A 14,298-nucleotide genomic window follows, 5' to 3' on the forward strand; every position below is an offset into this window, starting at 1 on the left:
AAGCTATTTTACTAATAAAAGTTACCGTGCTGTGTTGTCGTGTGCAATAATGTGTGTGCGTGCATCTATGAAAGCAGCGTAGCCTGCATATAGTTTTAGTTTAGCTATAAACCCGAGCCCGACCCGAACCCGAAGCTATTCATTAAACATTAACCCCAACCCGACCCGAAACCCGAAAGTATTTCGGGACCCGTTAGGGAAGCAGACCTCTACCATGGATTCCAGACCTTCAGCCGTCAGTCTGAAGGTTTGGCTACGCGAGACTAGTTTTAGAGTGACTTCTGACCTTCTGACAGATCTCCATGTGCTTCTTAAGTCCGTGGACGGTCTTGCGAGTGACGACAGAGCAGGTGGGACAGACCACTTCCCCTCTCTCAGAGATGGTGTTCTGCCACTGGGCTTCAGCAGGGGAAACTGAGACAAACAGATAAAACATGGTTAATCAAGATTACATTACCATTTGAAAGTTTGGGGTCAGTAAGATTTTGATATTTTTTTGAAAGAAGTCTCTTTTGCTTACTAAGACTGCATTCATTTGATAAAAAATACAATAAAAAATCTAAATAAAAAAATACAATAAAAAAATCAAAATAAAAAAATACAATAAAAAAATAAAATAAAAATACAATAAATATTTTTGAAATATTATTACAATTTAAAAGAGCTGTTTTCACTTTTAATATATTTTAAAATGCAATTTATTCCTGTGATGCAAATCTGATTTTTCAGCATCATTACTCCACTCTTCAGTGTCACATGATCCTATTATTATAAATGCTGAAAACAGTTTTTGCTTATTAATTTTGTGGAAACCATGATACATTTCTTTCAGGATTCTTTCATGAATAGAAAGTTAAAAAGAACAGCATCTTTTGTAACATTATAACTACTTTTACTGTCACTTTTGATCAATTTTCTGAATAAAAGTATGCTGACACTAATTACTTTAAATAAATAAGTAAATGACTATTATTTCATTTTTATTAATTTAAATTATTTTATTTAATCTGTATTAATTTTTTTTTATTTTTTATTTCATAATAGAACTATTTATTTGATTTGTGCTATTATTAGTACTATTTTGCTTTATTTGAGTTATTTCACACTGCTTTGGCAGTACAAATGTACTGGATGATTTTATCATGCAAACATGCAGAGAGAGAGCAGAGAGAGAGAGACCTGAACTAATAACAGCAGCTTCTTTTCTGGTGGGAGCTTGAACCGACTGCTTCCTCTGGGACTCCTCAGTGAACAAAGCCCCTTCCGCCCTCTTCATCCGACCTGCTTTCAACTTCTCCTCCACCTTATTCATTCCTGTACAACACATAACAAATGACATTCAGGAAAAGCAGAGACCTCACAAGTCACAGAAATAAAAGTATGACTAAAAAAGAACAAACAAAAGAGAAATGAAGAAATTAGACTCTCAAACTCTCTTGGCGGTCAAAGAGTCTTGTGGTGCAGTGCTTCTTAAACATGCACCATTGTAACTTCAACAGGAAATGAAACACTTCTAGAATAGACCTATAGACCCCATATTAGCACCAACAGGGGTAATTACTATCAAAGAGTATATGGTTGCTAATTATAAACATACAGGGGCAAACATACCACTGAAATCTCAAGGTGTATTTATTGAATGGAGGCTAAGACTAAACTCTGAAAGTCACTTCTGATATAACTTTGACTACGTTTACATGGACATCAGTAATCTAATTATTTACCTTATTCTAAATAAGCCAATATTATGATTATGGTGTTTACATGAGTTGCTTTTAGAATATTCCTCATGTTCCTAGAAACACCACTGTGAGGCAGTTAGTAAAAAAAAAGGGTCATGGCAATCTAGTAGATCACTAAAGAGAGACTTCCTGTACTTTAGTTCCCTTTAAAGGTGGGGTTAGTTATTTCTGGTAGCCAATGTTGATATTTCAAATCACCAAAACAAACACGCCCCTACCCCAGCAACACGACAAATCCCCGACAGAAAACAGCTGCTGCGTTCTATTTATGACGCATTGACACAAATTTCAAATGATTTTCAACGGTCGCTTTATCGCATTCAGTGTAGACAGACTTTAGCTGTTGCGGCGCGGCGGTGTAGACACGGTGTTACTCACCTATTTAGAAGAAACAAAGCAACCTCGGCGTCTGATCGCAGGCCTTCCGCTCCTTGAGTTCTTTCCAGCGCTGGAAAGCTGATCCGATATTTACACGGGTCCTACTTCTTGCCTTATCGTAAGCCTTCTTTTGTTCCACAGACGTTTTCCTCTTTTGTTTTTTATCTGCCATCTCTATCTTTCTGTCGTCGCTCGGCTCGGCTAATGTCCGTCCTGTGCACTGAGCGCTCTCTCCTCCGCATCATGAGTAGACACGCCCCTTACTGCTGATTGGCTACAAGTTTGTTTTGGTACTCGCCCTGACTCAGTTTTCTAAAGCGTTTTTGAAAAATACATACCCCACCTTTAATGAAAGAGTTTGGCTGCATACAGAATAAGAAATTAATGTATTAACTAATGTAACAAAAATGTACACTAAAAGTGACAAAAAATGAAGCAAAAATTGAAATATGAGCAAAAAAGCCTCTGTAATAAATTCTGCTGTCATTCAAAATGATGAAGGTTCCATTTGTTATCATTACTTAACTACAACTAAAGTTAACATGAACTAATAATGTAAAATACTTCTAAGATGTTTATTAATCTTCATTAATGTTAATTTTAATGTTTACTATTACATTATTAAAAGCAAGTTGTATCTTTTATTATTAGTTAATGGACTTAAGCGAACATAATAATGAACAGTTATATTTTTATTACAATTAATAAACATTGTAACAAATGTATAGCTCATTCTTAATTATGCATTAACTAATGTTCACTAACAGAACCTTATTGTAAAGAGTTACTTGTACTTTATTCTAGATCTACAAGAGTTAAATATCAGATAAAATATAGGATTAGAACCTGAAACAACAATAACACTGAAGTCCATGGAGAACTTCTTCATTTTTGAGCGAGGAAAATGGACTGGTTCAATATCAAAACCATTAAATATTGAGAAATTCTGAATATTTAGAATAGAATATGAATATGAAGCAAGGTCTAATTTAAACATTTATCATGACTGTACAGTCCCATTGGGCCTTTTGGCGCAGCTGCACTTCTGCGGCCAGTTGCATAAACTTAGCCTCTATGTTAAGACAGTATCTTAAGAACGAGTTTCACCAACTAGCAGTTAGCCAAAGGTTAATGATGAGCCTTATTTTTGAAGTCATCTTAGACTAATCTACGCTTTTATGTAAGTGAATTAAAAAAATATATGACCAACTAGCCCCTAGTGGCTCAGTGGGCCCCAAGATGCAGCTCCACCTCTGGACTCACTGGGCTTTGCGGTGCAGCTCCACCTCTGGACTCACTGGGCTTTGCGGTGCAGCTCCATCTCAAGGCTCAGTGGTTTGCATTTCTGCGCTCTGTGTGTCCCAGCAGTATGTTTACTATTTAGTCATTTACCAATACTGTTAAATATTAAAATGTATAATATAAATTAAATATTTACAGATTTCCCTCTATTTGATGTTAATTGATTTGTTTGGTTTTAACTGCCATACTACTTCACTGACTGATTCAGTTTTATACATATGGACAGCACACTGTGTTTAGTTTTATGGATACAAAAATGTGCCCTAATAAATCCAAAATCAAAATCAAATCCAGAGGGCAAATATTGGCCCTTAATAAAAAATGTAATTTACTGGCTAGAAGAACAGATGTGAGGATAGGAAGAGTGAGTTTACTAACTCACTGCAGGGACAAAAATGAAAACAGCTTCATAAAGGGACAAAATAATCCTTTTCACATATAAAATGTAAAACATAAAGGGTTAAAGTTAGTTTTAGTAGCTTTAAGACTGCAGAATTCAGACTTTAAGAACAAGAGAAGTCATGGGAGGTCTTCGCCGTTATATAAAACGTGTATGAGTGTGTGTTTGTGGTACCTTTCAAACCGAATGTTCCTGAAATAGACGGCTGCTCCCCGGTGAACTTCTTTGGAGTTTTCTGCTTCCTCCCTGGCTCAAATGAGAAGAACAACAACAAGAGGTCAAACATCTCAATAACACAGCAAAGAGCTGCATTCATGGTTCATACATTCATGACAACATGCAGCGCTAAACAACACTCGTGAGCTTCTGCTGTAAGTTACAGTCTCATAATGATGCTCAAACTTCAGTGCACCAAAGCACCTGCTGTTTCACATGCTGGAGAAACTGACACAGCTTCATGAACCAGTCATGGGAGCAGAGAGCAGATATGTTTTCTGTATGTGTGTACGTGGTTGATTGTCAACTTGTGTCACACAAACACAGCTGACATTTCAGACATCGACACACACACACACACTAAGCCTTCTTTTGTTCCACAGACGTTTTCCTCTTTTGTTTTTTATCTGCCATCTCTATCTTTCTGTCGTCGCTCGGCTCGGCTAATGTCCGTCCTGTGCACTGAGCGCTCTCTCCTCCGCATCATGAGTAGACACGCCCCTTACTGCTGATTGGCTACAAGTTTGTTTTGGTACTCGCCCTGACTCAGTTTTCTAAAGCGTTTTTGAAAAATACATACCCCACCTTTAATGAAAGAGTTTGGCTGCATACAGAATAAGAAATTAATGTATTAACTAATGTAACAAAAATGTACACTAAAAGTGACAAAAAATGAAGCAAAAATTGAAATATGAGCAAAAAAGCCTCTGTAATAAATTCTGCTGTCATTCAAAATGATGAAGGTTCCATTTGTTATCATTACTTAACTACAACTAAAGTTAACATGAACTAATAATGTAAAATACTTCTAAGATGTTTATTAATCTTCATTAATGTTAATTTTAATGTTTACTATTACATTATTAAAAGCAAGTTGTATCTTTTATTATTAGTTAATGGACTTAAGCGAACATAATAATGAACAGTTATATTTTTATTACAATTAATAAACATTGTAACAAATGTATAGCTCATTCTTAATTATGCATTAACTAATGTTCACTAACAGAACCTTATTGTAAAGAGTTACTTGTACTTTATTCTAGATCTACAAGAGTTAAATATCAGATAAAATATAGGATTAGAACCTGAAACAACAATAACACTGAAGTCCATGGAGAACTTCTTCATTTTTGAGCGAGGAAAATGGACTGGTTCAATATCAAAACCATTAAATATTGAGAAATTCTGAATATTTAGAATAGAATATGAATATGAAGCAAGGTCTAATTTAAACATTTATCATGACTGTACAGTCCCATTGGGCCTTTTGGCGCAGCTGCACTTCTGCGGCCAGTTGCATAAACTTAGCCTCTATGTTAAGACAGTATCTTAAGAACGAGTTTCACCAACTAGCAGTTAGCCAAAGGTTAATGATGAGCCTTATTTTTGAAGTCATCTTAGACTAATCTACGCTTTTATGTAAGTGAATTAAAAAAATATATGACCAACTAGCCCCTAGTGGCTCAGTGGGCCCCAAGATGCAGCTCCACCTCTGGACTCACTGGGCTTTGCGGTGCAGCTCCACCTCTGGACTCACTGGGCTTTGCGGTGCAGCTCCACCTCTGGACTCACTGGGCTTTGCGGTGCAGCTCCACCTCAAGGCTCAGTGGTTTGCATTTCTGCGCTCTGTGTGTCCCAGCAGTATGTTTACTATTTAGTCATTTACCAATACTGTTAAATATTAAAATGTATAATATAAATTAAATATTTACAGATTTCCCTCTATTTGATGTTAATTGATTTGTTTGGTTTTAACTGCCATACTACTTCACTGACTGATTCAGTTTTATACATATGGACAGCACACTGTGTTTAGTTTTATGGATACAAAAATGTGCCCTAATAAATCCAAAATCAAAATCAAATCCAGAGGGCAAATATTGGCCCTTAATAAAAAATGTAATTTACTGGCTAGAAGAACAGATGTGAGGATAGGAAGAGTGAGTTTACTAACTCACTGCAGGGACAAAAATGAAAACAGCTTCATAAAGGGACAAAATAATCCTTTTCACATATAAAATGTAAAACATAAAGGGTTAAAGTTAGTTTTAGTAGCTTTAAGACTGCAGAATTCAGACTTTAAGAACAAGAGAAGTCATGGGAGGTCTTCGCCGTTATATAAAACGTGTATGAGTGTGTGTTTGTGGTACCTTTCAAACCGAATGTTCCTGAAATAGACGGCTGCTCCCCGGTGAACTTCTTTGGAGTTTTCTGCTTCCTCCCTGGCTCAAATGAGAAGAACAACAACAAGAGGTCAAACATCTCAATAACACAGCAAAGAGCTGCATTCATGGTTCATACATTCATGACAACATGCAGCGCTAAACAACACTCGTGAGCTTCTGCTGTAAGTTACAGTCTCATAATGATGCTCAAACTTCAGTGCACCAAAGCACCTGCTGTTTCACATGCTGGAGAAACTGACACAGCTTCATGAACCAGTCATGGGAGCAGAGAGCAGATATGTTTTCTGTATGTGTGTACGTGGTTGATTGTCAACTTGTGTCACACAAACACAGCTGACATTTCAGACATCGACACACACACACACACACACACACACACACACACACACACACACACTCTCCCTCTCTCTAACACACACACAGATGCACACACACTCTCTCTCTCTCTCTAACAGCAGAGACAGAGACAGCAGCCGCCACCAGCTACCAGAGAGACTTAATGACCAGCAACCCTCAGACGGAGCCAACACTGAGAACTTACACACTGCTGCTTAAAGGGCCAGGCCACCATTTCCTACAAAACTCAATGAGGGGCGTTCTTGGTCGTGTTAATGAGAAATGTTATAGCAATTTTAAGAACTTTGGACATTTTAGTACCGAAAGTAAAGAGAACTGGGACTTTCCTTTTGAGGTGGAGCTACTTTTCTAGATGATGGACCTCTGGTTATGCATTATTAACATGACTTCTGTTTGCAGAATCACCCAAAGGCAAGTTATACTGCTCAGAGTGAAACCGCGTTTATGAGAAAAATACAAATTACTTTGTGCAAATGTGAAAAATTATTTGGATGCACCGGGGTGAATGACTTCTAACACCCAATTCAATCAAATGAATGGCAATTGACTATTTGAAATCTGACCAGTAGTTCAGATTCCCTACATTTTTCCACCAATGTCCATATTTTATCCGCAAAAAAACTGTAATTTCATATTTGCATATATAATTTTAAATGTATTATTTTTTACATTTATTACTTATTTATTTTTAAAACTATTTAAAAACATTATTTATTATGTATTTTTGCACATACATAGCATATTTTTTTGTAAAGAACTTTTCAATGGCAAGTGGCAACAATACAAAGAATTATAAAATAAAAACGGTTACACTGAATTTAAATTCATAATTTTATATTTATATGTATAACGTTCAATGTATTCTTTTTTACATGTGGTATTTAAAATTTAATTTTAAATTAATTACATTTTTGTAAATATTTTGTACATTTTTGTAGTTTATTTACTTTTTTGTAAATTTATAAATTAAAAATATAAATAAAAAATATTAAATTGAATTCAAATTTCAACATTTAATTTAAATTTATCATCTTATATTTACATTTATAATTGTACATGTATTAATTTTACATGCGTTAACTTTTATTTTAAAATTATTTAAACATTATTATGCACTTTTACACATACACAGCATAGAACTTTTTTGTAAAGAACTTAAAGAATGTAAACTGTTATACTGAATTTAAATTCATAATTTTATATTTACATGTATAATGTTAAATATATCCTTTTTTACATGTATTATTTAATATTTAATTTAAAATTGTTTAATTTTTAATCTTCACATACACAGTAATAAAGTGTTTCTCTTTTTCATTTTTTGGAAAGAACTTTGCCCACATTTTCACTGAAAACAACAACAAAAAAATTATACAATTGAAAAAAAATTATGAATAATAAATGTTAAATTTAATTTCAATTTGAAAATGTATGTAAATTTATAATCTTATATTTGCATGTATAATTGTACTTGTATTAATTGTACATGTATTATTTTAAATTGATTTTAAAATTATTTAAAAAACTATTTATTATACATTTTTACACATACATAGTACCGTATATAGAACTTCTTTGTAAAGAAATTAAAAAGATACATTTTGATGAACAAAAAACTATTTGAACTTTGCAAAGATCTGCAATAATAGTTGCAGCAGGCCAAAATTGTACTGTAGTGGTATCATGAATGATTAGCATTATAGTATTGCATATGGCAGGGCCGTCCTTAGGGGGGTCCTTAGGGGGCCTCAAGCGTGCAAGCCCACGCTTGAGGCCCCCCCCCGGAATGTGATCAGCTAAGGACGGCCCTGGCATATGGCACGTCAAACAATATCACGGTATTACCATGGACAGGTGTTTCAAAAGCTGATGTGCGCAGCATTAATCTCAGTGTGTAGCATTCTTACTGTGCTTCATTCTCTCAGGGTCCTCCTCAGGGAAGGGTGGGGGTAGACTGCCCCCCTCGCTCTCACTGCCCCCAGTGTCTACGGATGTCTCCTGCTGCTGTTTCCTGTCCGGCCTTTGGGGGGCGCACTCCCCATTCTGTGAGGGCCGAGACACCTCCTGGGTCTTCTTCACCTTGATAAATACGGGTGATGGAGGGCTGTTCTCCACGGGCCTGAGAGGGAGCGCAGGGAACACAGTCTATTAAAGTCAATCCACAGAGGACCAGTACTATAGTAACACAAGAGGACTTCATCTGGAATCTAATGATGGCGGTGTGGCAAACAAGTCATGTCCTGAAGCGATTTTTGTTGCGTGTGACTAAAGTCAGAAATTCAAAACGGCTCCAAAAATGCATCACGCTAAAAAATATTCCAATAAGTGGGAATACGGTCAGGAAAAGCATACTGAGCTTTCACACCTTTTTTTGGCATTTCGCTTCACGGGGCTTTTCTGTTGTTTGGGTTCGGACTTGTGATCGGATTTGGCGTCCAAGGTGACCCCGGACTTGGTCTCCATGGTGACCCTTTCTGGGTGGTTCCACAGCTTGTGCTTCTGAAGACGCACCTTGGTGGCAAACACAGCCTCACAGTACGGGCATCTGTGACTCAGCTTCTCTGCTATGGTCGCCTGAACGCCACACAAACAGACACACACAAAGACAGGTCAAGTTCCACAGGTCTCAGATCTAAGCAAAAAAAAAAGATAGTGGGTCTTTACAAAGTTTCATTTGACTAGTTGTTACAGCTGATGGCAACTTTACTTAAAGGCACAATATGTAAGTTTTCACCGCTAGAGGGACGCATGTTCAAAACAATAACAAAGGCGAAGCTTGATGACACTATGAAGGAGAGTGGAACGATGAGAGATGTCGTTTTCACCATTCAGAGATGTATTTAATTCACGAATAATTTTCACGGGTGAGGTAATGAATTAATGGTTTTATTACCTGTACCTTACACAGTTATTTAAACAGTGAATAAATTATACAGCGAAAGAGAGCAAAGAACATTTACATTGTCAAAGAACATAATGACGTGAGTTTGAGCACTCTCAAAAAACTCCCCTTATAATCAGTAAAGCTGTCTATATACTGTTTGATGAATGAATCGCTTACTTACATCATACATACATCTGCACTTTGTAGTTTATGATGAGAGAATTCGCGAGAGAGCAGAATTCAGTCAGCGAAGCGCGCACACTCAATAACAAAACTCCGGCGTTTCAGCGATGACTCATCTGAACGGCTCTGATTGGCCATTGCATTCATAAGCTCAACAGACTCGTGTGTGATTGGTTATAATGCGCAACACTGTAAAAACGCGGAAAAAGACTCATGATGCGACATTGAGCAGATCTACATTTGATGCTGCAGTCAACACTTTTCATTTCAGCCGTAATGGATTTACTTGAACTGTGTTGCGGCATTTTTGTCCACGCTTGTAGTTTCTACAAGCGAAAACCGAGGATAGCGCGGATATTACGTCATTGATAGGCAACAATGACCAGGGAGGAACAGGGACGAGCCATTTTTTTAAATTGTAATTTCTCTGGATTTACAAATGCTTAGGAAATTTTGGAATAATGTAAATACACAACTGCATGAAATATATCGCACTGTGCAAGTGGTTTTGGGATATTTTATTACAAAAATCTTACATATTGTTCCTTTAAGCATAGTATTACTAAAATAGGTATAGGTCAAGATGACTGACTGGTTGGCTAGTCATCAACTAGTGAGGTCAAGTAGTTTGACTTCATATTATATTATATTATTAATTATATGAATTATATTATATTATATAAAATTGATATATTATATTATGGATTATGTTATGGATCAAAAGTGATGGAAAGGACATTTGTAATGTTACAAAAGATTTATATTTTGAATAAATACTGTTTTTTTTTGTACTTTCTAGTCATCAAAGATCTTAAAAAATGTTTACACAAAAATATGAGGCAGCACAACTGTTTTCAAAATTGATCATAAATGTTTCTTGAGCAGCAAATCAGTATATCAGAATGATTTCTGAAGGATCATGTGACACTGAAGACTGGAATCGAACTGATTGCAAACTATTGAATGGTAGTTATTATTTATTTGTTATAAACAAAATATGTATTAATATACATATTATTATTAAAAATATTTTAGATTTTAGCGTGTTGTGCTTAGCACCAAAGTTGTGTCTCTAAATTCATTCTATTTAATAGTCACCAAAATACCGCTTAAAGGGTTAGTTCACCCAAAAGTGAAAATTCTGTCATTAATTACTCTCCCTCATGTCGTTCCAAACCCGTAAGACCTTCGTTCATCTTCAGAGCAAATTAAGATATTTTCGATGAATTCCGAGAGCTTTCTGAGTCGTGGTACTCTCGTGAAAGCGCATCGAAGACTGACACAGAAGACAAGAAATTGTTGAATAAAATCATTATTTTTGTTTTCTTCGCGCAGAAAAAGTATTCGCGTAGCTTCATAACATTACAGTTGAGCCCATGATGTCACATGGACTATTTTAACGATGTCTTTGCTACCTTTCTGGGCCTTGAACGTATCAGTTGTGTTACTATCTATGGAGGGTCAGAAAGCTCTCGGATTTCATCAAAAATATCTTAATTTGTGTTCCGAAAATGAACAAAGGTCTTACAGGATTGAAACGACATGAGGGTGAGTAATTAATGAATTTTAATTTATGGGTGAACTAGCCCTTTAACACATTTGCTGATGTCAAGAAATTTCAAAACAATAACAGTTAGACCTCAAATTGCCTGGCAGACATGATCCTAAACCAAACTTAAATTTACAGGGCTCCTTAAGACTTTGAGTTGAGTTCATGCAACCCACTATCTGATTTCAAATGAATGTAGTTTTATACATTCCTATTAATAAACGAGTGTTGGTTGCATTCATGATTTTGCAGCGCATGACTGTGTAGTCTGGATTTCAGTTTTTACCCCTTGGCATCGCTGATAGTGATATTTAAGTCCGTAAATACTGGGGAATTCCAACCAGCAGCCTGAGCATGGACATTTCACCCTGGAACGACTCTTAAACTCCTCTTTCCACTGAACCATCATATGGGCCTGGGGCGAGAAAAAACATCACACACGCACACAAGAGAGGCATTAGAAACTATTAGCAATCAATTCACTTCCACACAGCCCTCTGTGAGATGTTCCTTCTCCAAATACAACAGTTGGAAATAGTTTTGGAAAGTCCCTTTACTCCTTTCACAAATAATCACCCAAAATCCCAATCTGGCGTAGCCTCGTTCCTTCATCACTGGCCAAAATGGATATTTATTGCTTTACTCACGGGAATAATGCGCAGCTCCTGCACCTCCATGCGAGGGCGTCCTTTCTTCTTACCCTCTGATTTCTCATTATAGGAGGAACCTGATGAACATGAACATTTCATGACATATTGCACATAACTATTTTGAAAGATATATTGCAGTGAAGCAATTATTATTTGCAGCTGACTTAATTACATTAACACTGCCCATCATTGAATTTTGAATTACTGCATTAACTACAACAGTCATCTAATACAATTCCTATATACTGCACAGTGGCTCCAAAAAATATTTGGACACTTAAAATGTATGAATGTCTTGGCAGTTCATAACAAAAAGGGAAAAGCAAGTGACATTTATGTGAAGGAAATATAGGTACTTATTTCAAAGGCAAAGCATTTCACAAAAATAAGTGTTTGGACACTTTGTGGCTGTCAAACATTACCATTAACATTAACATTATCACCACCCATAGGGTGTAATGGAAAGCAAAGTAAATTCAGAGTTTTTACATTTTGAAAATGATAAACCTGTTGTTCTTTGGAATAACATGCACTGACGGATTAGCCCAGGAAAGTGAATTAGAAAGCACATAGTGTCCATTTTGGCTTCATGGTGCCTTCTGTGGAATTCCAATCTTATCCTGCCCTCCTTAAAACACCTTGATTCTATCAAAGAAGAACCATTAACCTTACTTCAGATTAATGATTGGCTAAGAAACTCCCCTCAACACCTCACATCACTGCAGCTCTCCATATGTTCCAGACGTCCCCACGGGGACTTTAGTGAGGCTGAACGAACATTTAGAGTCAGTCAATTGCAGATGCATTCTGCGTACAAATTAGTGCCATTGCTTATTTCATGCAAGTCCCAGGAGAATGGAAGATGATAGCATGCATTGGTTTTCTGGTTAGCGGAGGTCATGGAAGTTTGCTGCAAATCTATACGAACTGGCAAGGTCAAAACATTGAGCAAACGGCAGATAATTACACACTAATACTCCACTGAGGCCCGCTGGCTTATGGCTGCTAAGCAACTACATAATAAGGACACTTACAAAGTGGCTTCAGACAAATTGTCTGCAGTGTGTGTGTGTGTGTGTGTGTGTGTAAATGAGAGTGATAAAGGCCTTTCACAGACTAGAGTAAATGAACCATTAATCAGCATGCCTTTGACACAGCCACACAATATGTCACTGAAAAATGAACATTCTCTCATGTACTCAACCTCATGTCATTCCAAACACATATGCGGATATCCACAGCAACAAACGTTTTTTAAGCTTCTATACAATGACAGACTATGTTCATCAAACACCAAAAAACACTATCAAAACGCCAATAAAGTATATAGTTCATAATATGAGTCAAGACTCCATATTCCATGTGTTCTGAAGTCATACGATAGGCTTGTGTGAGGAATATACTGAGATTTGATAATCATCTTAAATTAAATATATTGCTGTTTTAATTGAATTAGTTACACCCCACAAGATGTTGCACTGGAATTTAATTTGGAAAGACAGAAAGACAAATTTACTGAATTAAAACTCCAAAAAAAAATAAAAAATCAACAAAGTCATACACACACTTTACAAAACCCATCATTAATTTTAACTAATAATACATTTTTCTGCTGATGGATAGAACACATTTTTTCATGAGACATTTCTCAAAACTAAGTTTAAAACTGTCAAAACAAATGTAAAATAATATTTCATAAAGTTTTCTGTAAACAATGTGGTTTACCACATGATGTACTATACATTATACCATATATTTTATACAGTGTATCGGGATGTGAAGTAACTAATTACAAATAGTCACGGTACTTAAGTAGTTTTACTCGGATATAGTACTATTTTAAAGTAATTTAAAATATTTCTGACAAACATGTGAATTACAGTATGTACAGTGTTTCTACATTTTTAAATTGCAGTGTGCAGTGTGTATAATCGCAGCTCAGTAGTACTCTCTTCTTACTATTCATCAGTTCTTTAAATTAGTCTTTTTTTTTGGACAAGTACTTTTACTCTACCCCCTTTTTTTTTTTTTTTTGAAATTAATGGTACTTTCCAAGTTACAGATATATAATGTTAATGTTTATATGTAATGTTTTACATTTCAATGTATATAGCCTAATGTTTCCAGAAATGCCCCACATGTTGTCTGCATGTTCATACAGAAATGGTATGAACTGCTTTGAATTTCATTCCAATATTAATTCTACTTTGTTGAATTCAAATGTGAATGGGAATTCTGTATCTTGTTAGCCAACACAATTCAAACTTAGGAACACAACCCTGATTATACGTAAGATCTGCAGTGAAAGTAAGGGATATTGTACATCCAGTTTGGTTGTTATTGCAGAATCAACCTGAATGGTGATCAGAACCCGGCGCGGCTGATTTAAAGGGGTCATATTATGCTTTTTCACTTTTTGAATTTTAGTCAGTGTGTATGTTTGGGCAT

At 35.9% G+C, this 14,298-nt stretch overlaps 1 protein-coding gene across 1 annotated transcript in view; it reads right to left on the reverse strand.

Annotated features, from left to right (window-relative positions):
- The window catches only part of LOC107723120 (zinc finger protein 512B-like), a 57,286-nt gene that overhangs the window by 14,000 nt on the left and 28,988 nt on the right, over positions 1 to 14,298 (reverse strand). The window contains exons 3-11 of the mRNA XM_016531633.1: positions 11,848 to 11,927; positions 11,487 to 11,615; positions 8,950 to 9,158; positions 8,492 to 8,703; positions 6,192 to 6,267; positions 5,992 to 5,998; positions 3,997 to 4,072; positions 1,180 to 1,314; positions 287 to 414 (exon numbers count right to left, since the gene is read on the reverse strand). Of these exons, the coding sequence (XP_016387119.1) occupies positions 287 to 414; positions 1,180 to 1,314; positions 3,997 to 4,072; positions 5,992 to 5,998; positions 6,192 to 6,267; positions 8,492 to 8,703; positions 8,950 to 9,158; positions 11,487 to 11,615; positions 11,848 to 11,927 (1,052 nt within the window). The remainder of the gene's footprint in view (positions 1 to 286; positions 415 to 1,179; positions 1,315 to 3,996; positions 4,073 to 5,991; positions 5,999 to 6,191; positions 6,268 to 8,491; positions 8,704 to 8,949; positions 9,159 to 11,486; positions 11,616 to 11,847; positions 11,928 to 14,298) is intronic.

The sequence above is a fragment of the Sinocyclocheilus rhinocerous genome, unplaced genomic scaffold, assembly GCF_001515625.1.
Source record: "Sinocyclocheilus rhinocerous isolate Xijiao unplaced genomic scaffold, SAMN03320098_v1.1 scaffold2831, whole genome shotgun sequence".
Taxonomy (NCBI): domain Eukaryota; kingdom Metazoa; phylum Chordata; class Actinopteri; order Cypriniformes; family Cyprinidae; genus Sinocyclocheilus; species Sinocyclocheilus rhinocerous.